This window comes from Dermacentor variabilis, chromosome 1, assembly GCF_050947875.1.
Source record: "Dermacentor variabilis isolate Ectoservices chromosome 1, ASM5094787v1, whole genome shotgun sequence".
Classification (NCBI taxonomy): Eukaryota; Metazoa; Arthropoda; class Arachnida; order Ixodida; family Ixodidae; genus Dermacentor; species Dermacentor variabilis.
In genome coordinates, this window is record NC_134568.1 from 201,497,447 (window position 1) to 201,525,189 (window position 27,743).

Here is a 27,743-nt window from a genome sequence, read left to right on the forward strand (position 1 = left end):
CGAAGCGATTTGTCGCAGGGGGGCAAGACAGGCTAGAATGTCGCTACCCCCGCTGGCCGATGGTAACAGCACGTTGCTGCCTAGCAAGCATGTACTAAGCTGGCATGTGACTGAAAAGATGGCAGTAATGGCATTGCGGTGGTGGTATGTTAAAGCTGTTGATTAATGCTTCTCGGGTTCCCCAGTTAAGCTATCACATCATAACCAGGCATCCTCAGCACTTACTTGGTTCTTCCTCAAGTTACCTCTCATCAAAGTAATTCCAGTATTATATTGTAACGAGGCATTCTCAGCATCTACCTGAGGCGCTCTCTCAACCTACTTCTCGTCGCAGGAATTGCCAAGGCACATTAAGAAACAGCAGTGTCTACTTCAGCCAAAGAGTGACACTGTCCTACACTCGGTGGATTTGCAAGTGCAAGGGTAATTAAGATTTACCACAACAAATAATAATTAAATTAAAAATGCTAGCTAACACTGCCTATAAGCAGCATGCATGATACCGCAGCTTGTACTTCCAGGTGGAGTACAGTACACCCGTGTCACACGGGCACTTTTCGACGGCCATCGAGTTGATGGCCTTTGAAATTATCTCTCTATAGACTTGATGGAGCCGTACAACTGCTACTCTGCAGCCGTTGAAATGTTTCTATAATTTGAGACCTAAGGCTTGTGTCGCTACAGTTGCAAGCAGCTATATTCTACATCACTGGGAGTGATTAGCCCTAACAATTATTCAAAATACCTCAAAAAAGCACCTCTATTTCTATATGGATTTGAATGTCATAGTGATGTAACATACTATTTTTAGTTATGCTATTGTTGTGTTTGTTTGCACAATCCATATGTTTAGTATGGATTGATGCCAATTTTATTAGAGCACTCTGGCAACATTGGGGCTGATGGTGACAGTGTTTGTCATTGTGCCAGACTGGTACTCGTTGCTGAAAGAAAATTTTTACAAATCTTTCCTTTTTTGCTCGTCCCGAGCGGCGCTACTAGCATTAAACAGTTATGACATACCAACTCGCCCAAACTGCCACGCTTTTTACAAGCTAAACAGTTTTTTGCTATTTGTTTTCCTTTGAATACATTGTTTACTGCTAGTTGGTGAAAAAAAAAGAATGCTGTTCATGAGGGTGTCCATGACCGCCACTCTAAGGCTTTCGAAATTTCTAGAGCTCAGTGCATCTCCGTTGAGTCAATATATTGACATTGAACTTGAAGGTCGTTGAAGCTGCAGATGTAACAGCAGCTACTTCGTTATTGAGTCAATAAGGCTATCGATTTGAACGCCTTTGAAATACTCTGTAATGCTGGTATAAAAATAATTATGAATAAATTATATTGAGTACAAATACAAGGTAATCAACAGCTACTTGGGAAAAAAATTATATTTGTAAGCGAATCTGTTGGTGATTCATTAAAACTTCTTTCTGGGCGAGTTGGTGCATACTTGACATGAAAACTGTTTACAGCGCAAACACATGCAACCACAAAGTATATATGTGCAACCACAAGTATATATGTGTCCTGTCCCTTATACTTTGTGGTTGCATGTGTTTGCGCTGTAAACAGTTTTCATGTCTTGGTGATGCTCCTTCATACTCATGAATCCTACCGTATTTACATGATTGTAAGTCGACCCTCCCATATCGCGAGACAGGAAAAAAAAAAAAAAATCACTGCCATTCCACACTGTGAAGGATTACCAGCGAAGCTGTGTATGTGAGTTCCTTAATGGCGAACTGCAGCTCCGCCGCGGGTCGGCCCGGCACTGCGCAATCCTCGGGATCGGCCTACGTATGGGAAGTGCTTAACCCCCGTTTCACCTCCGCCGCGAGTCGGCGCGGCATCGCACTACCTCCGGGATCGGCCCACGTATGGGGAGTTTTTTTTGCTTACGACACGAAAATTTCCTTGGAGGGTAGAGGTATACAGCTTCGCTGTAAAAAAGAAGGGCATACCCACCGGCACATTCAACAACGAAAATTTATTAGTAGCTGGCATGGTCACTGGACTACACTCGTCCTCACTAGTGCTGCCATCGTCACTGCCGCTACGGTCCCACAGCACGTCGTCATTCAGCGAAATTCCGCATTTGCATACATAAGCGTGTTTGCATACATAAGTCCACGCCGAAAGCACCCAACCACACACAGCCGTCAGGGAGGCTCTTCTGCCGCCAGCGACTCGTACTCACGGCGGAGGTCCTTAAAAAGCGAAGATCCAGGCTTGTGTCATGACCACGTCGTACGTCGCTGGCAGGGACCGATCACACATTTCAGCGATATAGTGCGCCGCAAGCTTGGCCTCCAGCTCCGGAAAGCGTCCCGACTCCGGCCCGCGGGAACCTCTTCGCTTGCCGTCACAGGTGAAAATTTTGCTTCACTGCAGTTGTCATTCTCGCACCATCCAATAAGAAAAATCAAACTTGCGGCCCGCTGCGCAGTTATTTGTTTCTTCAGCGCAAAGGATGGCAGCCCCCTTGAACGCTGCTGTGAACGAGCGCCGAATGCTTGGTGGACTCCGAGCACTCACGACGACTGAGGAAGCACGGAAGTAACACGCGGCCAGCAGTCAAATCCAACGCATGAAACAGCTAAAGAAACACGTGAGCGGTGTCGGCTCTTCCATGAACTATTGATACTCCCCCGCAAGCGCCGCTTTTCTGAGGGTGCCTCCGCAAATGGAACAGCGGCACTTCCATGAACTATCAATACTCCCCGCAAGCGCCGCTGTTCTGAGGGTGCCGCCGCAAATGAAACAGCGGCACTTCCATGAACTATCGATACTCCCCGCAAGCGCCGCTGTTCTGAGGGTGCCGCCGCAAATGGAACAGCGGCACTTCCATGAACTATCGACACCCCCCATGAGTGCTGTGTGCGCTGTAAAACTCTCAAAAATGTTGAAATACCCTTCCAAAAAAAGCGAACAAACGCGCGGGATGGCGGAAAGCTCCGGGTCGGGCCGTAGAGCAAGCATACTCACTTGATATCTCGTTGGTCTGGCTTTTTTTTGCGGTGCCATGTCTTGGTTTCGACTGTAAGTCGACCCCCCCCCCCCCCCCCACACACACACACACTTCAGATTTTCAAATATTAGAAAATAGGTCGACTTACAATCGTGTAAATACGGTAAATGTAGATCATAAAGGAACCTTAGCATTAGATAAAAAAGAACATGGAAATAGAATTTTAAGTGCAACGAAGGCAAGATTTGTGCCTTCAGTAGATTTTTTAAGGTGTCTGCAAGTTAGTCTGTACAAGAGATTTTACAGCGCTACCAAAGGAGGTACGCCCTGGCAGTCGTGAACGCGATCAGCCAACAGCAAATTACCGCGTCGGCCACGGCAGGATCCCCACCTCGGCTGAAATATTAGCAGTGGCGATCGCACTCGCTCACGCGGAGCGTTCGCAAAGGGACTCGGTCGTGGTCACGGACTCCCAGGAGACATGTTGCATGTTTTTCAAGGGGCACGTGACTGCGGCTAGCCTCGCGATAATCCCCAAATCCTTCAACTACCATCATCGCCTGCTCTGGTGCCTGGACCACGCGGGGGTACAGGGGAACGAAAAGGCTAACGCGTTAGTTCGTGGGTTCACTAACCGAGCGACGGCGTCTTCTTCTAACCCCAACCACTCGCACTATCCCTCACAAAATTCCACCAATTTAAATGCCAAAGACATCCTTGCTCATCAGCGCGGAGTCCGCAGAAAATACCCGCCGCCTCACCCACAACTTAGCGGGGAAGAGGTCGCCGATTGGCGTAAAATACAGACCGGGGTATTCCCCCATTTAAAATTGCTAAATGCCATGTATCCCACTCGTTATCGGGCCAACTGTCCTTGGTGCGGTGGCATACCTACCCTAATACATATAACCTGGGAGTGCATTAAGCACCCTGATAGGCCAAATACCAGTAACACAATGGAGCAGTGGGAGGCACAGCAAGCCCACTCCGACCTGGCAGGACAAAGGTCCTTAATTAGCCAGGTCAGGCAGGCGGCAGAGGCCATTGGGGCCCTGGACTGAGAGGTTCCGACCACCCCTCCTTCAAATCTTTTCCATTTCAATAAAGTTTCTATCTATCTATCTACAAGTGACAAATGCTTAACCTTATTTCAAGCTGTACCAAACACATTATTGTGCTGTCGCTGTTTTTGCATCAAGTGCATGTATTTCCTTCTTCATTGTCATGAGGACTATGGTGGCAGCTTGGAGGAAAATATTTTACTTCACATGCAGGGATCAAGACCATGGCATTTGCTTCCACTGTTCAGCTATGGCAACCAAGACATCTATTATCTTATGTTTACTGCATTGCATCTTTTAATTCACGTGGCTGCTCAATTGCCTCATCATATACAGTGAGAATACTGTATATTCTATCTTAATTATGTACGCATTTCTTCAGCTAATGGCAGTGAGCATTGCTTTTACCTGCAGAAAGCAGTAATTATCATTATAGAGCAACATGCAGGGGATGTGCCACAACTCAAACATGTTTCATTCGTTCAAAGTGTTAAATTTGTCCTGTGAGAGAGGTATATCAATTTTAATATTAAACATCAACTTCCAGGTTCAATGCTGCTGCACAGAAAGTGTAAAGGCAGCCATTTGCAGAGATTATGGTACACATAAGGTCATTCCCAGAAGTTAAAATTAATTGGGGACCTTCCGATCCTTCAACCTTCTTGAAAAATTCTGGCGCTGTGACCAAGAGATTAGAATGGAACACTAGAACTTCTTAATTTACACTCAATAGTACCTCTCACATTTTATGGCAACACCATCCATCACTATAATCTTTGTTACCCACACCCTCATCTAGCACCCAACTCTTTCACTGAGTAAATGACTGAGCCTGCAACCAGCCTCACACTTAGGTTTCTTGCAGACTTCAATTGCCTATTTTCAATTAATGCCAAAGGAAAAGCTCAATAATACAACCAAACATTATACATAATTACTGCTTTCGCTCTCTTGGTTCAGCTTTTGGGCATAACTGCTTAATTACATTTAACTTTGTCTTACAGCATTGTTTCCATTTCGTTTTATGTCAGCCTGCCAACACCACATATCACCACTCCAAGGATAATGCTCATGCCCATGGCTCTCACATGCTTTGAGATAAACTGCCATTCAGAGGTAAGCAAGGTACCACTGTAATATAACTGAAATGTTTTGGGGCAAGTGAAAAAATATATATTTAGTGTAACGCATTTGTCGAGTTCCAGTATGTCTTTATTTAGATTAAATAAAACAGTACAAGAACTGACATTTGTAATCATGGAACACTGCTCTCACTCTTAACACTAATACTCTCAATGCATCATGTAACTTTCACTTTGTTAGCTAAGATGTGAATCTGTCAAACTTTTTTTGTGTGGTCTGAATGCAATGCCATAAAAACCTACTGCTGCTTATCTTTTCATTCTTTTGCCATTTCTTGCAGAAAAGTTTGCATGCCAGCATCAGCAGACTTGATCACAGTATTGATCGGCACAAGCAACAAGCCTCACAGAAGGAAATCAAATACTTTGTTCTTCCTTGTTTCCTCCAAAACCCTGATACTGCATTAACGCTTAGCCGCATCAAACACATTGCGGGTACCTGCTTAATAGCCTCTTCCCAGTTGCTCTAGTAAGGTTTCACACCATAAAACATTTCCATGTACTTAGGCATGTACAGTTCATATACAAAATTAAATGCTAGTCACTATTCCACATATCTTCACATAAAGTTTTTGTAACAGATTGATGTGCCTGTTATGTACACCATATTTTACAGGATGTTCCCTAAAAGACAAGACAGAAATGGACGACAGCCCTCTAAGCGAAACAGGAATTGCAGGATGAGCAACCACACTCGAGAAAGCAGCGGCTGCCAAGCAGGCAACCAAACGCCTGCTTAGCCCCACCAACCAGAGAGTGAAAGAACAAGAACCAAGCAGAACAAGATGCAGAAGTAATGCCAAGCAGTAGTTCCCTCCAACCCAGAGCAGTACTGCACAAGTTCCAGGATCACACCTTGCACTAAAGATAACAAAGTCTAGATACAGCAGTTAAGCAAGGTATGCGCACAATTGCGTTAAAATAAACGCAAGATGCAGTGTGTTCATGACCACCAGGTTTGTTGCCGAGAGCTTTGGCTGAATCTAGACATTGCAGCATTAAATGTGACACACAACTCACTAGAGGGGGAAATTGGGGGACTACACAGGCAGGCATATCTTTACCTTTCACACAGAATATTCAACAACAGGCTTTTTATTTTTATTAGTTTGAACACAGGAAATGGGATTTCATAAAACAACATCTTCATCAAACAAAAAACAATGCAGAAGCTAGGGCGGAAATGAAGGTAGGAAGCACAAGGAGGAAGCAAACAGGTGTCAGCAGCCTTATACAGGTAGCAGCAGTTACAGCAGGATAATAAGAGCCTTTGCACACGAGTATGAGCAGATAACAGCGATGGTGCAAGTGTCTCTCCACGCACTTCCAATTGCCACTTCCAATTCTAGTTCATGCAGCACAGCTCTGTCTTGCTCTTCTCCTTGCAGCTATGCATGGGAGCACTGTCACACAGGTACCCAGGCTGCTGGCTAATGCTATAATGAAGCACACTTTTCTGTCCACAGTCTCTGCAGCACTGGGATGGCAGTCTCACTCGCTGCTTGCCACCTGGCCATCAACTCGCGCACCAAGCTGTGTGTTGGTCGGGGAGCAGAGTGGCTGAACGGAGCAGGAGACCTTTCCCTCCAGTCAGCAGCAGGATGTAGCAGCAATGTGGAATGCATTTACTAGGAGACCACTTTATACAAACATAGAACTATCAAATGTTTATACACACAGGAAACCACACACTAGTGTATCAGCCTTTCCCATGGCCAGATTGCAACAAAGCATAACAAAACACAAAACAAGCAGCAGCACACACAAAAAAGAAAGTGCTGCCTGAAGCTGAGGAAACTTTAAAAAAAAAAAAAAAGGATACCAGATGCCAAGACCTGGGTAAGAGTGGCCCTTTATCTCTCTTTTAAAAAAATAGGAGGCTGTCAAGCACAGTTATCTGGATCTGTGCCATGGGCCCAGTTTACTTGACAAAAGTGTTGGTGTTGGCAACCTGCCGTTGTGCTACCCAGGCTGTGAAGACATCTCTGAAACAGGAAAAGCAATTCCTTACACAGTGCAAGACACTGATGTGCCTATTACTAAGTACATGTGCTGCAAGATCAACCTTTTACTTCAACCAATGTTAATTAAAAAGAGTTTTTCATTCAAGAAAGCAAGAGCTCTGGGTGTTAGCATTTACTTCTTATGGCTGCTTCATGGACAGGGTTCACCAAATAAGAGATACACTGCATGCATCTACAGCTTGTGTGCTCACTGAATACTTGAATATGCAATCACAGTAACACTGCATACCTTAGACGTCAACTGCTGCTACCACATGAGCACACAATGCTTTTAAACTGATAAGTCCGTGCACTCAATGGCCGTGTGGGTAGCTCTAACAGGTATTGAGTCAATATACAGTAAAATATCGTTAATTCGAACTCAAAGGGGACCATAAAATTGTTTGAATTAAGCGGAGTTTGAATTTGTGGGCGGGCGCTAGACTGAACAGCCATCACGCCACGCTGCGCGGACAGATCCCAAAGAAGCCACCTCTGGACTCGATATCGCGAATTAGGCACAACTACACATTTGTGGCAGGTGATTCCGTAAATTAAGTTCATGGAGCTCCAACAGCGAACAAAATTAATCTATCAATCAGTCAGTTATATGCCAGAAACAAGCATCGACATGCATTTATGTGAGCAGCGGGCCTTAATGTTGACATTACATTATTTATGCCCCAAAGCACGTTTATTTGCAGGGCAGGATTAACGCAATCAAAATGAAAAGTAATTGGTAATATGCATTTGCTTGCGTTTCTTCTGTTGCGACTCCATGAGCATCGCTTGCAGCTTGCCCAAGAGCTCCAGTGCAGTGTTCGAATTCTAATCTGCTGAGAAATAACGTGCTGCAACATCCAGCGCTGATGCTGCAATCTGCTGCAACATAACATGCTGCAACATCTAGCAATGGCGCCGGCGGCGCCTGCCGCGGAAGCGAAATGGCTGTCACACCAGCATGCGCGCAAGCTACCCGAATTGCGCGGGCACATGCAAGACAGAGAGCGCACATGCGCCATGGAAACAGCTGTTCGCTGCGGTCATGTGGCTGCGCTCTCAAACAAAGAGATGGCGCAAGCCATGTAAACCGGGGGCTCTAAACCAGAGGCTTCAAGTTCCCCGATTAAAATACACAGAACTGTGCCGGGACCAGGGCGTCAGTTGAAATTAACTGTTCTAATTAATCGAGTTCAAATTAACAAGCTTTTACTGTAGTTCATCAAGTGAATGGAGCAGCACAGAACTACCAAAAATCATAGTAGCCCTCGTCAGAAACATGCACCCATATCTACAGCTTTTTTACACTGATGCTATGTAAGCTCTATGTTACAATAAACTTAATCAAAATTATTCAAACTTACATAAAAGTGCAAGTAGAGTACTTTAACATAGAAGCTCCGGCTAACGAAGTAACACTGCTAGAGCACTAAGAAAAATTTAACACTGTTGCATGACAAATGCACAAGCAGAATAATGTATTAAAAAAGATTAACACTGATAAGTGACAATACATGCACTTTTATTTCTTTAAAATATTTCTCACAGTTTGTACCTTTTAGTGATAATGACTGCAGCTGGAAATGGTATTGCTATAACATCACAATGACTATCAGTTGTTGCTGTAGTGACAGCGGCAAGTTGAAAAAAAATATAAAGCTATTGACCCTACAGCCACTAAACTTACTAATACCAGATGAGCTTTAGGTAATTTATTACAAACATGGCCTGTTTACTCCGACAACTTTTTCTTGCAAAACATGGTGTGGCCATTATGTCCTTTATGTTTTTTTGTGTGTGTTTATTTCACAATTTTGCAATGAATGTAAATGTTCAAATAACTGAAGTTCCTACTGAACCAATGCGGTCAAAGCCTTGCCAATGCCCGTGATGACCACGAAAGTAACACGTATAAATTATACAGGGTGACCATTTTTAAGTTGTATGGAATTTTTAAAAATCCCCTGTGGCATATAGCATAATTTTTGTTCGTGAGCTGGATTACTTGAAGAGGCAGACATTACGAGCACGAGAAATCGAAACACATATTCAACTAATTAACAAAAATCAATAATTAACTTTCTAATTAGTTAATCTACGGCACATATTACAATTTACAAATTGTAACTGGTTAGCTTGCAAGACGTATCCACTTGAAATGAATTTCCAGGGTGACACCAGTTTCGAGATATTATTTCCCAAAGTGTGGAACAAAATACTAGGGCATTCTAGTTACTTTAGTGCGTCAATGCATAGAAGAACATTTTGTTAAAGAAGTAAGTGGAACAACAGTGCATTTTGATGGCAAGTTTGATGGCGCACATGTGTTTGACTTGTGTTGAATGTGTGTCGTAATTTCTCATGAAATTATTGTCTGCCTCTCTAAATAATCCAGCTCAAGGACTGGAATTATGTTATCTACAACAGGCAATTTTAAAAGTCACCCTGTCTTTCACAAGTTGCACACTGATGCCTTTGCATGTCAAGGTCTTACACAACACTTTTGCCGATGCATACAATATGTCAGTTTATGCTGTGGAATTTTGATCAAATGTAAAGTGAACCACATGCTTGCTATGAAAATTTTGCATAACAAGGTAGTTCATGATTACTTTCGAGCAACAATCACCTTCAGTTCAACAATGCATGCATTAAAGAGGTTTACTAAAGCATTTTAGCTGTCACACCTTTGCGTGCCTGTCAAGCTGTGAAGTTTACAATTAATAAAAATCCAGCGGACATGATGCCAAGGGAAGGGTACAACAGAGGGAATAGTAAGAATTCTTCAAATGTCTTCCCTGAGCACTTGCCTTCTTTGGGATACATACACACATGAATGATTGATTTACCTTTAGACTTAGCACACAAGCAGTAGCAAACTTTGAAAAGTGGAGAATGACAAGCAGCACAATGTCTTTTTTTATATCAAGGTTACTTATTTAGCGGCTAAACTGGTGCCTATTTTGCCTGCTAAAGGAACTTGTCCATAGAAAATGGCTCTAAGCATGTACCCCTCTGGCACCCTTTCGCCATTGGCAGATTTCCAACGGTCGGGTAAAAGACTGATGAGTGAAACTATCTCGTGAACAGAACTAATTTTTCTTGAAACTTGATGCAACTTTCGTAAAATGAAAGAATGAGCCTTTCCTTGTAAACATTATGCAAAATTCCGGAGAGTTGGCAGGTATGCTTTTGTGATGACCTGTACACGAACTACATCTTGAAGAATGTCAGCATGTCAGCAATTACTTCACTCATCCGAGTTTTTGCAGAACTATGGCAGTGAAGTATGCAACTCTGCTTCCAAATGAGACATTAGCATAATGGACATAAACCACTCAGAAACTAATACCCGTGTCATATGGCCACCTCAAACTTCATTTAACTAGGATTGTCTTTATCATGAGGGAGATAAACACAGTGACAATGTCCTCCTTCTGCTAAGGTAATTTATAAAAGGTCTTGGCAAAGGAAGTTGAGCAACCTCTGACAGCTCAAGGAAATGCTCTCAGTCCTAGCCCACTTTGGTTGTGAGTAACCAAACTTAATTTGCTGTAAACGTATTTTGGCCAACAAATACAACAGTTTTGTTACATAATACGCAATGTATAGCATAATGCACCCTGACCAAGCTTTACTTAGTTTGCAGTTGTAACTGCCCTACTCTCCTCATGTACCCACTTCGCTAACGACTGACACTTTGGTTTAGCCTTTGGCTCATTGCACACACTATATTTGCTTGTCATGCTATCATTGCCACACTAAGTGCTTGCATGCAATGCTTATGGGCAAAGTGTTTTCTGTGAGTACAAAGGCTCAAAGAAGACACAGCAGTCTCCATAAGGTGTGCTCACCTGCAGTGTGAGACGACACACTCGCTGCTGCAGTACTCTCGGTCCCAGTCATGTGACTCAATGGCTGGGTTGGGGCAGCCGTTGCGGATGCATCGCTGGTGGGAGGCTCCTCCAGGCATATGGCCCTGCTGGTCCATCATGCCCCCACCACTGGAAGCTGGGCTGGACAGCGAGGGTGGAGGCTGCAGATTTCAACCGGCGCAACACCCCTCAACAGGCGTGCCACAACGACTACACGCGCCTCGGGGGTTTCTAGCCGTCCACGCCGCAGCAGCTCCACTCAACGCGTCAGCCACGTGATGAGGGGCGGCTAGCGGCGCCACGCCTCCTCCCACCCGTGCACGCAAACATGCATCAGGCACCCAACTAGCAAGAACCAAAGAGCATGCTCTTTTTGTTTACACTTAACCACAAGAAATGCAGGCACACAAAACAGAAGTGTTCTTCATACAAGACATCATTCTCAGTCTTCCAGTGCAGATTTTGAAAGGTAAAACTATATTATGGATAAACTCTACAGAAACTTTATTTTTCACAATATAATGCCACATACTGTGCTGTACACAACGGAGATAGTGGCTGCTGTGTTGGTATAGCAGCCTACGTAATAAACACCAGTGGCCAATTTAAATAATACTATTGCAGTTCAAGCACAATTTGCAGAAATGTTCTGGCAACAGTAGATATTCATTGAAACAATACATAGCTATTATTCCTAATAACTGCAGCTCAAAAGCTGGCACAGGGTTTTACCACACGATAGCCCCATAAAGAGGGTTTTACCTTCCTGCAGCACAGCGAGATGCCAATGTATATGTATTTGAGTGCTTTCCAAGGCAGGAGTCCGATTTCTGAGTGTCAGTCTGGGCTTGTCATTAGGTTCAGCAAAGCTATTACCCAACTCATTTTCAAGCAACCAATTTTTACAGACATCAGAGACCTATACAAGCCCATTAACATAAAAAAGAAGGATTCAGCCAAGATGACAACAGAAAAAAAAAATCGAAAATAATAAAAAAAAAATCAAATGCATTACTGTGCAGTTCTACAGCAACAAACATGCAGAAGAGCTAGCAAACAAACAAACAAACAAGGCTTCAAAATATGGCACACAGTGGCAGCCATAGAGCCTTGGGTTGGGTTTCAATATCTAAAATATACTCACCGCTGACATCAGGTCAGCAGTGTAGGATGAAGCAGCCACGGAGGCAGAAGCCATCATCATCTGCTGGGGTGGAGAGTGCTGTTGCATCATGGTCTGCTGAGGTGGCTGCTGCTGCATCATGGAGGGGCTCTGTGCCATCGGATGCTAGTTAGAAAAACACAGAACCGGCATGTCCAGTCAGCAACAGTGCCTGACAATCACAAATTTATGTGTAAATCGACTGAAGACTTCCACATAAAAAATCTGACAATTCCAACTGCACCCAATACCGATTCCCTCCTCGCTGTCCCATTGCTCACAAGGATTTCTATTTCATTTCGTGCATTGCAAGTGGATCGCTTGCTTTTGTTCGAGTAGCAATTCACAAGGTTGGTCCTAGTTTTTGTTTGTTTGATTGATTTATTTTTTTAGTGCAGAAACATGCATGGCAGTGCATGCCTGTGTTTTCTCTCCCTTTGCCCAAATGCCTTTTGCATGTGATGCTTTTTACTTGCGATAAATGCCTTGCCGATATCACAAGAATACTATATGTGTTATTCATGTAACACTGTTGCCAGCTGTTGCTGGATATGCCACTGCCAAATGAAGTCCTTACACAATACAAATGACATCAGTAACTGTGCTTCTGTTTCATACCACCGTGTTGCATATTTCAAAGAGAAAGAAATCTGTGCTCCATGGAAAAAAAAGAGACTGCTCATAAATAAAAAGATGATGTTCTGGAATAAAGGTTCATAGGGGGCTTATGTTAAATAAAGAGAGAATGAGTGAGCCAGCAAGCAAGAGAGAGAGAGAGAGAGAGAGAGAGAGGGTACAAATAAACCATAGTGGCAGAAATTTTGCTTTGCCCACAACACCTTGCAGTGAGCTACAATTATATTTCATAATGAAATAGTGATTTTAAAAAAATGTTTACACACAAGAAAAATGCGATGACTTAAAGACTTATGTTAAAGGCTATGCCAATTACAGTGCAAGAGCTCTGAACTAAAGAAAGCATTGGGCCACAGAGCTACTTCACAAGAAAGGGTGTTTGAGAAAATGAGTGCTTACCATGTTGGACCATACCTGCTGCTGTGCATTAAGCATGCCCTGGGGCGGGCTCATGGCCATGTACTGATTATGTGGGGAGCCCCCTTCCATGAGCGAGGTCAGCAACGGACTCTTCTTCTGCAGGGGTGACAGGCTCCCCTGGGGTGGTGAGGGCACTGCACTTGACGAACTGACAGGCCCACTCGCGTACAGCGTGTCCGAGTGGTCAGCAGCGGCCTGCCACAAAGTAATCAATCTGTCTTCTTCCCATTTCTATGGAGCATATAGTGCCCAATTACAAAGGAGCATTTATATGGTGCTTATATATACATGGTGCCATATATATATGGTGCACGCTACCAGAGTTATTCTTTAAAATAACAAGTTGAGACTCCTGTGCTAAATAATATTAATATAACCAGAGTACCCCTGCTATGACCACCACTGCTATAAAGCTTCCTACCCTGAATTAATACAGTGACACTATAACAGTAAGTCCGATGCTAACATATCATGTAAAATTCACCGGAGGCAACTAAGAAAAAAGCAAAATGTGGCACTAGATTATCGATCAAACTGGGCTGACATCCAAATTAGCACCAAATGTTGCTTCAGCTTCATGTCTGCAATGTACATAAATATGATAACACAAAAATCAGATGATGTATGCAGATCCTGACACATTAGTAGGATGAAGCTACTTGCTCAACGCAAAGGGAAAGTTGGCACCCAATGGAATTCAGGTGGATGCCAACTTTTCTTTCTGCAAATCTGTGGTCACCTTGCAGGCATCTCCAGAATTCATTCTGTTAACATAAGGAAGCAATGCTGTGGCAAGCATTTCTGCATTTTGCACTAAATACGAGGGTTGATCCAGAAATAAGGTTCCCATCAATTTTATAAATAGACAACATTGTTTATTCACATAGAAATTTACATCATTGGAAAGATGAAACATAATCGCCATCTTTTTCTACGCATTTTTGTAGACGTTGCTCCAATTTCTGTATCCCATTGTCGAAGAACTGCGCCGCCAACTCGTTGAGGAAGCGTTTCACCTCTTCTTTGACTTCATTGTCGCTCCGGAAGCGTTGGCCACTCAAACGTTCCTTTAGCTTAGGGAACAAGTGATAGTCTCTAGGTGCGAGTTCTGGACTGTACGGTGGGTGAGGCATGACAGTCCACCCAAAGTTTGTCAAAAGTTCCTGGGTATGACGGGAGACGTGAGGTCGGGCATTGTCGTGAAGAAGTGTTATACTGGCTGCCAGTTGTCCTGGCCAGCAGTTCCGGATAGCTCGCCTGAGTTTTCTTAGTGTTGCGCAATAACTGTCAGAGTTGATTGTTGTCCCACGTTCCATGAAATCGTTCAGCAGCATCCCCTTATGATCGCAAAATACACTGGCCATGACTTTGCCAGCAGAAGAAGTTTGTTCGAACTTCTTTGCGACTGGTGATTCTGGGTGATGCCACTGTTTGGATTTTTGTTTTGTTTTGGGAGTGAAATGAAACACCCATGTTTCGTCTCCCATAATAATGGAGTCGAACAATCCTTCCTTATCTTCTTGACACTTTTGAACAAACTCGCGAGCACAGTCAAAGCATTTCTCCTTGTGGCTTGATGTCAATAGCCACGGTACCCATCGAGTACAATACTTGCGATACCCCAGTTTTCCAGTCAAAGCTCTTTCCACTGTACTGCAAGAACTCCCAGGAATCTCAAATAAGTTAACGAACAGTGATCCTCTTGTTTTGAAGCACTTCGCGTTAGACCATCTCGATAACTGCCTCCGAAATTGACTGTCTTCCACTCCATTCTCCATCGTGGACTTCCTTCCAACCAGCACTAAATTCTCTGCACCACTTTCGGACGTGTTGAACGGACATACACTTGTCGCCATACACCTCTGTCAACTGACGATGAGTATCCACGGGTGGAGTCCCTTTGGCGTGCAAAAAACTAATTATGGAACGAATCTCGCACTTGGCAGGATCAACAATGGGTAACTCCATATTGGACGGCTGCTGAGCCAAGAATGAGCACCGCAGCGAAGTGCAGCCGGGGGGAATCGAGAGTGGGGGAACAGCTGCGTGCAGCAGTGTTGCCTGATTTTGCCTCGCACCTTCCCGTGTGGCTGGAGCTCTTTGGTAACCTTATTTCTGGATCAACCTTCGTAGCTTACTGCTTTGTAGACAACACAAGCAAACAGTGCCACCATGACCACTTCAACATTCAATAAATACTGTGCTGCTATGTGAACCCTTGCCACATAGCACAGTAGTTCTCTAGTAGCTTATTGTCACTCGCTTTCAATGAAGAATGTTCAGAAATTAGTTTTTTGGCTAGCACCATTCTTACAGACAGTGGACTCCCTTTAATACGAACACGGAGGGGTGCTGGGAATCTGCCTTACCAGGCGTTCACTTCACAAGATGTGCACTGAACCCACGTGAAACTAAAGTGTCTTTTCAGCATTCAGTAAAACAGGAAATTAATCTTATGAGGAGAAGAAAAAGACAGAAATTATGTCCCAAGAACATGCTGCAATGCCTCTAAACGTAAAGGCACAACCCCATATTACAAAAATTAATGTCTGCATCGTGACACAAAGAACAGAGCTAAATTAATGTCTGCATTGCGACACAAAGAACAGAGCTAGGATAATGAAATGATTCTATTACGATTATTTTCTTTTTCTTGCTTTGTTACTGGTCGCAGCGGCGTTCCACCTACGTTATCACTAGGATTGGCCAGTTGTAAGCGGTCAATGATAAGAAAGGAGCAAAATCAATGAAAAGGAATTGTCACATTACAGCAGCCCAGAAAATACTGGATGTCTTAAATGAGAGCTGGGCCAGTATAATAGTAACAATTCGTATTGCTCGGCTCTTTTCCTTTTTCATCATCCATTGCTCACGACTGGCTGATCTCTGAAATAACATGGGTGGAGTGTCCTCGGACTACTGACGAAGTGTGGAAAGGAAACTAATTGGAATTATTACACTATTCCAGCCCTGAAAAGGGTTGTACTTCTTGTGAATGCATCATAGGAAGCAAATACATGCATAAAAATATGCTTATTTCTAAAATAGGTTATTTCTGTGTTAATTATACTGCAATATGATAATTTATATGAAATAATTACCATTATAGCAATCTAATACATACAATTAAAACCGGTAATGTAGAATGACTTCCTGACGGGTGGCAAAAGTTTACATTACTGACTACAGTATGGCAGCACCTGCTTTTCCTAGTGTCATCCAATTAACTACTGCATTTTGTTAAGCACATGGCAGGAGCCATGCTTTTCTCATGTTGGCTGCTCTAACCACAACCAGTGACAAGCCAAACATTGCTAATGTGGCTAGCCTTTTCTATAGTTTTATTAAGTGACAAAAGTCTGGCAAAATTGGCTACGGAAGAGCCCTTTCAACAAATAATCGTAGAAACTAAGATGCATAAACATTTTATTTATGCGCAGACATAAAAATGTGTGCCAACTGCTAAAATCGCACATGAAGGCACCACTTGTGACATTATTTATGCTACTCCCCTTTATTGTTAACAATACAATACAATACAATACAACCAACTCTCTGCCATAAACCTCCTTTTGTTCATAAATGCAGCTTCAGCTACTGCCATATGCATTAACAATTATGTAAATCATGCAGAGAAGACAGGTCTATATTAACAATCCTCCCATTCGCACCTTTCCCAATATCTGTCTTCACTCAGCAGATGTTTCCGATCAAACAAAATCAAGAATCGTGGCAAGCTAATCACACGAGCTCGAAGATGATGTGCCACATTTCTTTTTTTTTTTCCCCGCTAAGGCTATGGCGCGACTAATATCTATAGAGCAATAAAACTACTCGGCCTGTAACGGCGCCTCTCAATAGCCTTTCTTTTCAGAGGAGGAAATTATCGGTCCTCTCGGCAGAATGGATATCACGTCACGCAGCATGTGGCGCAAACGCAACGCGTTCGTCGGGAGCGGCGATGACTCATTGCTATATAGGGCGAGTCGCGAAAGGTGCGGTGCACATTCTTTGCGACAAAAGGCAGATGGGGCGGTTTCTCGGCACCCATAAGAGAAAATTGGGCGCAGCTCATTGCACTACTGCGCACTGAATAGATCGACCACCATGCGGGCCTTCGCGGCCTCAAGCGCAGCGACTCGCTAGATCCACAGGATGGACCGAAGGAACGGGGCACCCCGTACGGTCGGTCAGCCCCTCTCTTGCGGCCAACGCGGGCGCAGCGCCGGATAACCGCCATCCGACGCTGCCACAAGCTTTTTTAAGGACGAAGTTCGCCGCCTCATGCTTGCAATCTTTCGGCGAATACGCGAAAATAGAGCGTTTCATCAGTGCACACATTCGTATTGTTAGAACAAGATGCACGACCAACGTGAGCCGCGGCAGCTCGCTGAAAGCATGTGACTGTCCAAGGTGGAAGTAAGTAGGTACAGTATCCACCAACATATTTCGTAATCCATTAGGGCCGGTATAATTCCTTCCGCTCAATTTTATGCCAGTCTTATCATCCACTGTTCCGAGCCGGCTGATCCCACTGATAACACGGGCGGAGCGCCTCTCTCACCACTGACAAAGCCCGAAAAGCGCGAAAGGGAATCGCATCTGAAAAGACGTCGCTACAAAATCCCGGTCCAGATATCGCCAGCCGGCCACGACTCGGTGATCAGTCACCAGCACGGCCCGTGACGCGGACGCACCGGCAAGCATGCACGTTCGTCGCGGTGATGCTGCGTCCGCTTAAATCAAGCTCGGCGTGCCGATCGGTGCCGGCAGGTGCGCAGCATGGAGCGACGCTCTCCAGCGTCAGTCACGCGCTCAAAATGCAACAAATCAGCCTAGCTTGGGCGTCCTTTGGAATCCACCCATTTTCTTCAGCTTACACCGTTTCTCGTGGCATTCAGTCAACGGCACTTTCGCTTGCATTTTAGGCTCATGCTTATCGAGAATTACAATGTTCCCGTTCCTCACCGCCAACATGCCCTATCGGAACACCCCCGTAATCAATATTCAAAATCGTAGCGGTAATGGTAAGTGATAAATTCGCCAGACAACGAGGTAAAGAACTGTATGAGTGTGAAATCGCGATCGCGAATGGCTATGCTTTTACGCAGCGCGCCTATTGAGAAGCCTACTTCCTGCAGCGCAGGGCACATATCCACATGACGCAGCGCCGTGTAAATAGCGAATACAGCGCGCATCGTACATCGTATACGCCATCTGGTCAAGGCCTCGCAACAGCATAAGTTGTCCCGCTGGCTATCGACAAAGAGATAGTACTTTTGCAAAATTATATAACTAACCGTCGCAAGCACGCACGGCACGTCGACATTGCTTCGTTCGGTAAGCCACACTTAGAACAGGCAACGCTGCCGAATCTATGCAAGTAGTGCGCTCAAGGAAGCATCGCTCCGTTTATGTGACACACTATTTTTTGGCCGCGAATGCGCGTAGTGAGAGACGACTCTTCTATCCTTCCTTGCATGGAAGGTTCTTCCATGCTTCGTAGGCTGACCTACTTTTTCCCCTTAGGTACATTAAAAACAATACATCGCTTACATTCACTTCGAATTTGTTGAAATTTCGCAACAAGATCGTGTTTTATGGTGCGGATCGTTCAGCACTTGGCACTGTTACTTGTTTGATTTGACATGGAACAAGAGCGAAGATGCCGGATGCAAAATCGCCTTTTGTTTTCCTTGACAGATCAGGCAAGTAACAGTCACTGAACTATTCTGAACATAAAATGCGATTTTGTTGCGACATTTGAGCAAGAACAAAGCAACGCTCAAACTTTTTCCCGTTCACTTCTTAAGTAAAAAGAAACGCATGTCATTGCATAAAACGGGGTGTACGCAAGCTATAAACCTCCGGCTCCATATTACGATTCTCGATACGCTTTTGCTACCGTCTCGAACGACGAGTTTGCTTTCCAACATTATGTCGAAGTCTCTGCTAAACATTAAACGAAAATACTCCGTTTTATTTTCAACTGCGGCAAGAAATTAAAAGGCACAGAAGGTTCGTTTTACGGCAGTTCGAACCAACGCGTTAGATTCGGGCCCAGTACAGAAGCACTAAAGGGAAGAAACAGGTGACCAAAGTGAAAAGGTTGCCTACCCTAGAGACAAGGCTCGCCCGGTAGGCAGCAAGGGCCTTCAAGTATTCCTTTTTGGCAGCTTCGGTCTTCTTCTTGTACACGTTCTTGTGGTCTGCTTCAAGGCCGTCCCACATGGATGCCACTATCTTGGAGACTTCGCCGAAGCTGGCGTTAGGGTTCTGGCCCTTGATGGCTGCTTGGGTGTCGCGGAAGAACAGAGCGTACGCCGACACGGGCCTGCAGTAGACACAAGTCGACGTCAGTTCGCGCTTCTACGTCAAAGCCGTCCGCATGACAAATGTGGCACCAAACGATAACGGGAGAGGGGCCTAACAAATGGCAGAATCGGAGCTAAAAAGCGCGATCGAATTCAAGAATCTAGAACAAAACCTCAAATTAACAAAGCCGCTAGCAATTCCATGGTATTAACTTCAGAGGACCACAAGAGGCGTAAGGTGCTTTCAATTTCCTGCCGGCACTTCCTCTCCTAAGGCAGTGCTAAACCTCACTGCCACGGAGGAAGGAAATACTAGGAGGCAGCATTATGTCCCGCAGAAAGCCTTCGCAAGTCAACTCTCTGTGAAGCCATTCGCCTTCTTTCTCCGACAAAGTCGGCCAATCACATGACCCTGCGCAACTTCGGCCGTTTACTGTAACGCACAAGTTTGTTGTCATCGTTGCAACGTACAAGTGCGACGGCCGCACGTTGCTGTCGCACTCGTATTTTCTGAAGTGCGTGCGCTGAGCGCAGCGGACGAAGACACTAAAGCTTACCGCTACATGATCACGTGTTGGGCCGATGTTTCATAGCTTCAATTTTGTTACGTAATGCTCCCTTCTAGTTCTTCCTCCACGCTCGCCGCTCACAGACATTATGACGCCTACTGCGGAAGCTATGCTATTGGTCGCGCAGGTTTTGCGAGAGTTAACACGTGGACTCATTGTGAGGTAAGGTTCCCACGCAATCTCAAATCTGCACGAGGGTCTGCGGGGGCAGGAACGCAGATGGTGAGGAAAAGCTCTTAAGAGGAAGCCACTGAGTGGTCCAAGCCTGGTTAGGCCCCTCATAGTTGACGTAACTGTCCATGAGGTGTGAGATACTGTCACACACACACACAAAAAAAAAACGACATAACGTTTTTATTTTGGTGATTCCATCAAAAACTGCGCTGCATTCGCCAATAAAAGGAGGCCGCCTGGCTGGGGCACACCAGCGCAGCCAGCCAAGCCGCCCCTTGGCAAAGGGGCGCGTGGTGTGGTTGGGGAAACTGACTTTTGTGGCTCGTTGGGGTCCCTCTTCTTCTTCTTCTTGGGCATCTTGGCTTTCTTGGCGGTCTTGCCTCCGCCGTTGTCCATGAGTGGCTCAGGAGAAGGCCGCTTCACGCCTCCGACCAGCTGCGCAAGGTAAGACCGCACACAGTGAGGGCCGGCCTCAGTATCGAAACACAACAGTGGCTTTACACAGGAGCCGCGCTAGCGTGGGCTGTTTTTATCAGTACACAGATGACCTTTAAGCCAACCGCGAGTTAAATGATCAGCTCGTGCAAGTCACTGCGTCAGTCAATACTAGGCTTGACCCGCGGAAGAAATCTCGCAATAGTGGTGCAAGGCTCCAAACTACATATCTGAGTAGACGTCAGTCATCTGTCTCCTAAGATGGAGTCGCGCTGCTTCCGGGTATTTAAAGGCCTGCCAGAGCTGCCGAAGCAGACTACAGTCGCTCTGTATATATTCGCCCCCCACATGTAACGCCAGCAGAGTACAAAGAGGCCCAACCGCTACGCGATGTTAGGCAAGCGGGCGAAAACAATCTATTTGCTAAGAGGAACTTTCGCGGCTGATCGAAAACTTCCTTGTTGAAACGCTACGTCATCTAGCAAGCTACGCATTCGATTGTAGCTGTCAGGCATAGATCTAACGTGCCACCGCGTTATGTCAGAAACTGTATTAGCAGCAGTACATAAGCTACGCACATGGCACAAAGACCTACCTCCATTAATATTTGTGAGTGCGAATGACAGATGCACGTCGAGAAACGATGGCCGGACAATGTCTCACCTGAATGCACGCAGTAAAACGAGAGTCCCGAATAAAAATGAACACGGAGGCTCTATGAATGCTCGAATAGCACGCAGACAACTTTTACGCAACAAAAACTCACACGATGATTATTTTATGCGGGGCGATTAAAGTCGAAAACGCGAAGCGCTGAGTTTCACGTCCGTGCTTCGGAGAGAGCTGTCTAGAGGCGACAAGAAAACTACACATTTAAATATTTCTTTATGCCAGAAGGCACGCTGTCGCAATAAAAAAAAAAATGCATTACGAAGCTGTGACACGCGCCCACCGCAGCTATTCGAAAAGGCGAAGGTGGAGGCACGAGCGCGGCGCGCCAACAGCGTGCACGAGGCACGCGCCAACCGTGAGCACAAGGCACGCGCCAACCGCGAGCACAAGGCACGCGCCAACCGCGAGCCCGGGGCACGCGCCAACCGCGAGCCCGGGGCACGCGCCAACAGCGAGCCCGAGGCACGCGCCCGCTGTTCTGGAACGCCGCCATTGCCGAAAAGGCTTAATCGGGAAGCGCATGCGAACACACACACACAGCGAGGCAAGGCTACGTTCAGAAAACGTTTTCGCGAAGGCATACCTAAAAGAACACGCCTAACAAGTCCCCTGATTCTTTCAAAGCCTCAACATTATGCACGCGTGTGTGCCGACCGCTACGAACACGTGCAGGGAGATTTAAAAAAAAAGAAAAAAACCGGCGTACCTGCGACAGCGGCGTGCTGTCGTCACTATCCTCACTGGTGGTCTCCTGGCCCGGCGAAGTATGGTTCGAACCCGGCGGCGAGCCGCTGCCCGCCGAGCCGGCCCTGGGTGCCGGTCCGCGCAGCATGCTCGGTGGACCCATGAGAGCACCTTGCGGCGGCGGCGCCGCCGGCGCAGATGGATACTGGCCGAGGTACGGCCCTTCGTACGATGTAACACTGCAAAAGCGAGCGCTGCGATTAGATACTACAAAGCTCCACCCAGCACTGCGCAAAACCCTACCGCCGAAGGACCGCTGCCAGCAACGGGCTCATAGGACGTTCCGGTCGTTCTGGTGCATCCATCGCCGACCTGCTCAGACTGGTAGCGTACTACGAGCAATGTTCGTCGTACGGGAGCGAACTGAAACGCGGCACCTGGCAGGAGCTTTTTGTCTTCTCCCAGCACAACGTGTCGTCGTCTCACTGGTTGATATTTTGATACAAATAATAATACGGCGAAGTGGCGCTACTGTCTACAGGAAACGCCAAGGCGCGTGCAGCAAACCTAAGGATGAATATTCTACCGATGTCGGAAACGATACCAACGCCGCTGTTATAGCAATACCGGTCCTCTGTTTCAGATTATCTGAAGTCACTGTATTACTTCATGAGCTGTTACGCACTTACATAAAAACCTAAAATATCACACATATAATCACAAGTATAAGGAAATGGTTAGGTGACAACTGCCGCCAGGGGGTGGGTGGGCCTGCTCGAAAGCTTCTTTTATTATTTTCGTGGGGTATGGAGGAGTGGCTTCCGAGGCGATGGAGGCATAGAGTTTCGTAATAAAATTACTAGAGAGAAATCGGCGCTGCAGTCGTTTAGTGTATGCATTCACCCATGGATGATGAAAAAAATGGAGGGAGCGCCACATGAAAATCTTGAAGCCTAATCATAAAATATATCATGGAGAAAAGAAAAAAATATAGGAGGGAGCATTACGTCACCGAGCCAGCCTTGGCAAGCGAATGCTTCATAGAGTTCCTCACTATGTTACCTGGAGGGAAATCTGGCGCTGATGCGCTGTGGTATCAGTGTACTAGAATGGGGGGAGGGGGGGGGTGTATCCAACAGAGGCCACGGCAAGCGGAGAGAGTGGAGAAAAAAAAAAACGCTAAAATTTGCGGCGGCGCTGCCGTCGCCTTCTTCTGAAGTTCCGGCCAATCCGGTGCTGAAGTTCCGGCCAATCCGGTGCCTCGGCGGCCCGGCGGAGCCGCGCGTACCGTCTGGTTACGGCGGCGCCGAGCTGTTGTCTGCTCGATGCGCCGTCGTCTGATCGACAACCCGTCGTGCTTACGTTTCTTTTTTCATCGTTTTTTGTACCTAGTGTGTGCGAAAAAGAATGCACTAGAACTACTGCTTTGCAATGAATTGAGGTTCCTCACTTCCGTGAAACGATGCCGTCTGCACGATGTATACGTGCGCAGACGACCCGCGCATATGTCTATATAGTTTGTATGGTAACTCGGCGACTTGGCAGTGTGTTCGAAGGATGAGGATGAGCACACCTCGGCGAAAGAACTATTGTTGTGTAGTGGGTTGGAGAGCTCGCGTGCGCCGCAACCACAGTTGAGGCGGTAGTGTGGACGGCGACAATTCTGATAAGCAGGAGGAGGCCTGGAATCGACATCGGAACGAGATGAAGAGGAAACGAATCGCCCAGGAAACAGACGAACAGCGCGCCAAAGGACTGGCTAAACGCCGCAACATAGCTAGACAACAGACTAACCTGGACTTGCAATCAAGATTAACCAAGGCTAACCATGCTATGCCTTAGCTTTCGCTACGTATATCCTGGCATAGCCGAGCTAAGCCACTGCCATTTTTTTTTTTTTTACAACCTCCTTGCTCCCTCCAATCTTTTTCCTTCCTCCATGAAATATATAACGAAGTAGGCCCTCGTAATGTGATAGGCAAGCGGTAGCTTCTAATATCATGCTTTTAAATGCGATAGAGTTGCTGTACACAGGGAACCAGAGTTGGAGATAGGTCCGCCATCTTGCAATCCACTTTTGTGCAGTGAACCCATCTCTCGTTCACGCAGGGGTTATTTCATTTATTACACTCTGATGGCCGCAAAGGTACTACAGAGGAGATTCATCTCACACGCTGGTTGCAGCACTGTGAAAGCTACACGAATTCTTAGCCAATAGGAAGGCCGAATGCCCCTCGAGATGTGCACATCCGCGCCGCGTCGTCTGCTCAGCATGCTTGCCATCATGTTACATGCTCCATGATTGGTGGATTGACGAAAATAAAATAAAATGTTTTGACACCATTACCATAAGCTGTGTTTACATGCATGCGACAGCAAGGCTTTGCTTTACCTATACGTTTTCCCTGCAGCTACCTTACAGCCTCCTTAGCAAGTAGTACGGGCGAATGCCCTTACAAATGTTTGCCTGCGCCATAACGTCTGCTCGGCATCTATTTGGCGTCTACTTGGCGTTTGCTCGCCACCATCATCGCGTACCATGCTAATTTTTTTTAAAATTATGGGGTTTTACGTGCCAAAACCACTTTCTGATTATGAGGCACGCCGTAGTGGAGGGCTCCAGAAATTTCGACCACCTGGGGTTCTTTAACGTGCACCTAAATCTAAGTACACGGGTGTTTTCGCATTTCGCCCCCATCGAAATGCGGCCGCCGTGGCCGGGATTCGGCGTACCATGCTAGAGCGGGGTAGTAAATTAATGATGTAGTGAACAATTAGGCTTTCATAGCTTTCCGCATCGTCAACGCATCCCCAATGCTAATGCTGTGACGCCACCTGCTAACTAGAAATCAAACCAGTTTTACGGCTTGGTGCCATTTCTGTAGTGCTAGCAGCGTGAAAACAAACAGCCGACCTCAATAATAACGACAAAACATATCTAATGATTTGACTTCAGCTTGACATGAGACTTAGCGATGACGGATTTAGCCGCTTGTTTCTTGCTGACAGGGCGGAGCGCCAATAACAAACGCGAATTCGGATCGAAGCGGGTGGTCGGCGCTGTATGGGCGCTGCCATGTTGTCACTGTTAGGGTGGCTCCTCTGCAGCTATTCGGAGTTCCACGTGACTGCACTTAACTAATGGTAACGGAGCGTACGTGGAAAACAGACGTCGAACTCTAAACAGTAACTCCACGCAAACATTCTTAATGTATGGCCTTTAAGATCTGGCAGCGCACCTCGCTTGCCGCAGATGGCCGCGGGCGCCGTAAACTCTCGGAGGTCATGTTCAGCTAATACAGGCGCTCTTGTTAAGCCGGCCAAAAAACCGAGCACGGATCTCGAGAGCAGCACCCACTTCTCACTAACACTTTGTTGCCGAAGCCTCATTAGTAAAATATAAAGCAAATTCAAGTATCTGTTGGCAACGATACTCCAGCAACCTTGTGGGCCTATTCGTTCCCGAGAACCACGGAGCACATGGAGGCCCCGGAGCATGGAGGAAAGGAAAAAAAAAAAAAAAAAACAGGAGAGGCCCTGACCTCAGGTTTCCGAAGCCGGAAATGCAGCCATGTTAGTGTGCCATCTCTCTTTGCGCTCGCCGGAGCAGATAGGCGCGTGCTTTGAACTTGCTACAAGCCGCCAGAAGTGTGCTGCCGTCGCGCGTCAGAACAAAGCCTACGGGACTTCTGTAATAGTTTTAGTGAATAAGACCCACGCCGGTAATAACTTAGGCGTCTTTGTTGCTGGTTGACACTCACGCTCATAGACCCTAAACACAACTTTCAAGCTTATACACCCCGCTCCAACATCAGCTTGCCTCGCGAACAGAATGTGCTGCGAGAAAGACACAGGCCGAGAAATCTTATCTCACTTTTCAGAGGCCGAGAGCAGCAGCGAGAGCTTCAGGAGCGCGGTCGCTATGGCAACGTTGACTTTTGAGGTACCAGTCCCAGTGCTCCTTTGCGAAAAACAACACGTTAGGGCGAAGGACGAAGGCTAAGCAATGGCAGCGATAGCAAGCACGCAAGGCCTGCACTGCTGCGCAGCGTAAACAGCACCCTGAAGGCTACAAGGTGTATCCTACGCGCCGGTGAGTGCGTGTGTGGCGAAGCTGCGCTCCGGCAGCATCGCGCGCGCGCGCACATGCACGTTAGAAGGAGAGTCGCCGCGGAGAAATGAGCCAGAAACGCCGTCGCCCGCAGACGCCGACTTAGTTAAACCGCAAAACACTTCCAAGCATTACGACCTTTACCACCCTTATATGTGACCAGGGTTCCGGCCATATTTTCTACGGAATCGCTCAGTGGTAATACAAATAATACCTAAATATCCTCACTGAAACAAATATACGTCTTCAAGAGCACAACTGCTTCAATAAAGCAAACCGTTCTATGCCGACTTTGCTAACAATTAGGTATAGGCTCAAAACGTCAAAGTATGGCCATCTCGCGGATTTTCGTGACGACGATGATTGCATGACGTACATACAAGGGACAGATTTCCAGTGGCGCTCGGCATAGAACACTTTCGTGTTGAAATAAATTCACCCAAAGTTACCTGTCACAACCCATACATGCACACAGCGATCATCTTTGGGAGAGTACTGATAAAGTAGTAAGCTTCGGTATACACTACTTCGATGACGAAGGGAGCGACATCGCGAGCGGGAGCGTCGAACAATGATGCGGTACTTAATATGTGGTGCGGAATCTTGTATAAATCTGTGACAGTGTGTAGCCAGTGTATGTATTATTTTCAAACGAATAGCTTTCTTTGGCTATTTTCACGAAAAGTCACGCGAACGAATGCTACAGTTAAAGCTCGATCTAACGAAACCCGATTTTACGAAGTTCCCGATTTAACGAAGAAATTTCTATTCCCCCGCAGGTACCCATAGGATTTGAAGTTGTCATCAACCCGAATTAACGAAACTAACTTGGCCGAACTCGATTTAACGAAGTTTTTCCTGAAATAAATAAGAAAAGCGTAGTAAGAAAAGTAAGTAAGTAAGAAAAGCGATGATTCCTTTTCAATTTTACACAGACGGGTTTTAACAGCGGAGCTGTTCTAAGTCGAGCCTTCGCCGTCCGGCGTCCGGTGTCATGCAGGGAGGCAGGTTCCGGAGCTAACCGTCAGAGGGCGCGCCGGCCGAAGGTAGGAGCTGGTTTTTCACCGCGTTCTTTTTTTCTTCTTCTTTTAACCTAGGGAGGACATTAGGCAGTATAGTAGCAAGAGGTTGGTGGCGCCATCCACCGCCCCGTTCCAAAGGGGACGCTCATAACATCCATCCATCCATCGGGGCCCCGCCGGGATGGGAGCGGACAAATCAGAGGGCGCGCAGAGGGGGGAGGGGCGGAGATGGGTATAAGAGCATGTGTTTCGCCGGCGCGCGCCCTTTCGCCCCACGGATTCCGCTCGGCGTGAACGGCAGCGGGAGCTCGCACGAGAAAGGCAGCGCCGACGTCGCGCTAATCCCGAACTTCGAAAGCGAGAAGCACAAGCAAAGCGCCAGCGGAGGGAAGTCGCTACCGCCGTAGAGAACGGGAAGCTCAAGCCAAGCGCCGGTGGAGGCAAGCCAATCCCCCTTTCAAGAGAGGGCAACCCAAGCGAAGCACCAGC

At 46.3% G+C, this 27,743-nt stretch overlaps 1 protein-coding gene and 1 long non-coding RNA gene across 9 annotated transcripts in view; one reads left to right on the forward strand and one right to left on the reverse strand.

The window, feature by feature from the left end:
* Positions 1 to 1,963: 1,963 nt before the first annotated feature.
* LOC142591008 (uncharacterized) lies at positions 1,964 to 7,009 on the forward strand. Its single transcript, XR_012830302.1, has 3 exons — positions 1,964 to 2,374; positions 5,067 to 5,151; positions 5,794 to 7,009. It is a non-coding gene; the product is annotated as an uncharacterized LOC142591008 (long non-coding RNA).
* LOC142590961 (TOX high mobility group box family member 3-like) overlaps positions 5,226 to 27,743 on the reverse strand; it is a 739,235-nt gene continuing 716,717 nt past the window's right edge. For 5 of the 8 annotated variants that reach the window (XM_075703332.1, XM_075703354.1, XM_075703345.1 and 2 more), the window contains 7 exons: positions 22,144 to 22,360; positions 20,644 to 20,765; positions 19,391 to 19,607; positions 13,253 to 13,468; positions 12,200 to 12,343; positions 11,035 to 11,216; positions 5,226 to 7,162 (listed from right to left, as the gene is read on the reverse strand). In XM_075703332.1, coding sequence (XP_075559447.1) covers positions 7,099 to 7,162; positions 11,035 to 11,216; positions 12,200 to 12,343; positions 13,253 to 13,468; positions 19,391 to 19,607; positions 20,644 to 20,765; positions 22,144 to 22,360 — 1,162 coding nt within the window. In that variant the 3' untranslated portion in view covers positions 5,226 to 7,098. The remainder of the gene's footprint in view (positions 7,163 to 11,034; positions 11,217 to 12,199; positions 12,344 to 13,252; positions 13,469 to 19,390; positions 19,608 to 20,643; positions 20,766 to 22,143; positions 22,361 to 27,743) is intronic. The other 3 variants (XR_012830300.1, XM_075703360.1, XM_075703340.1) reach the window with 3 other exon arrangements.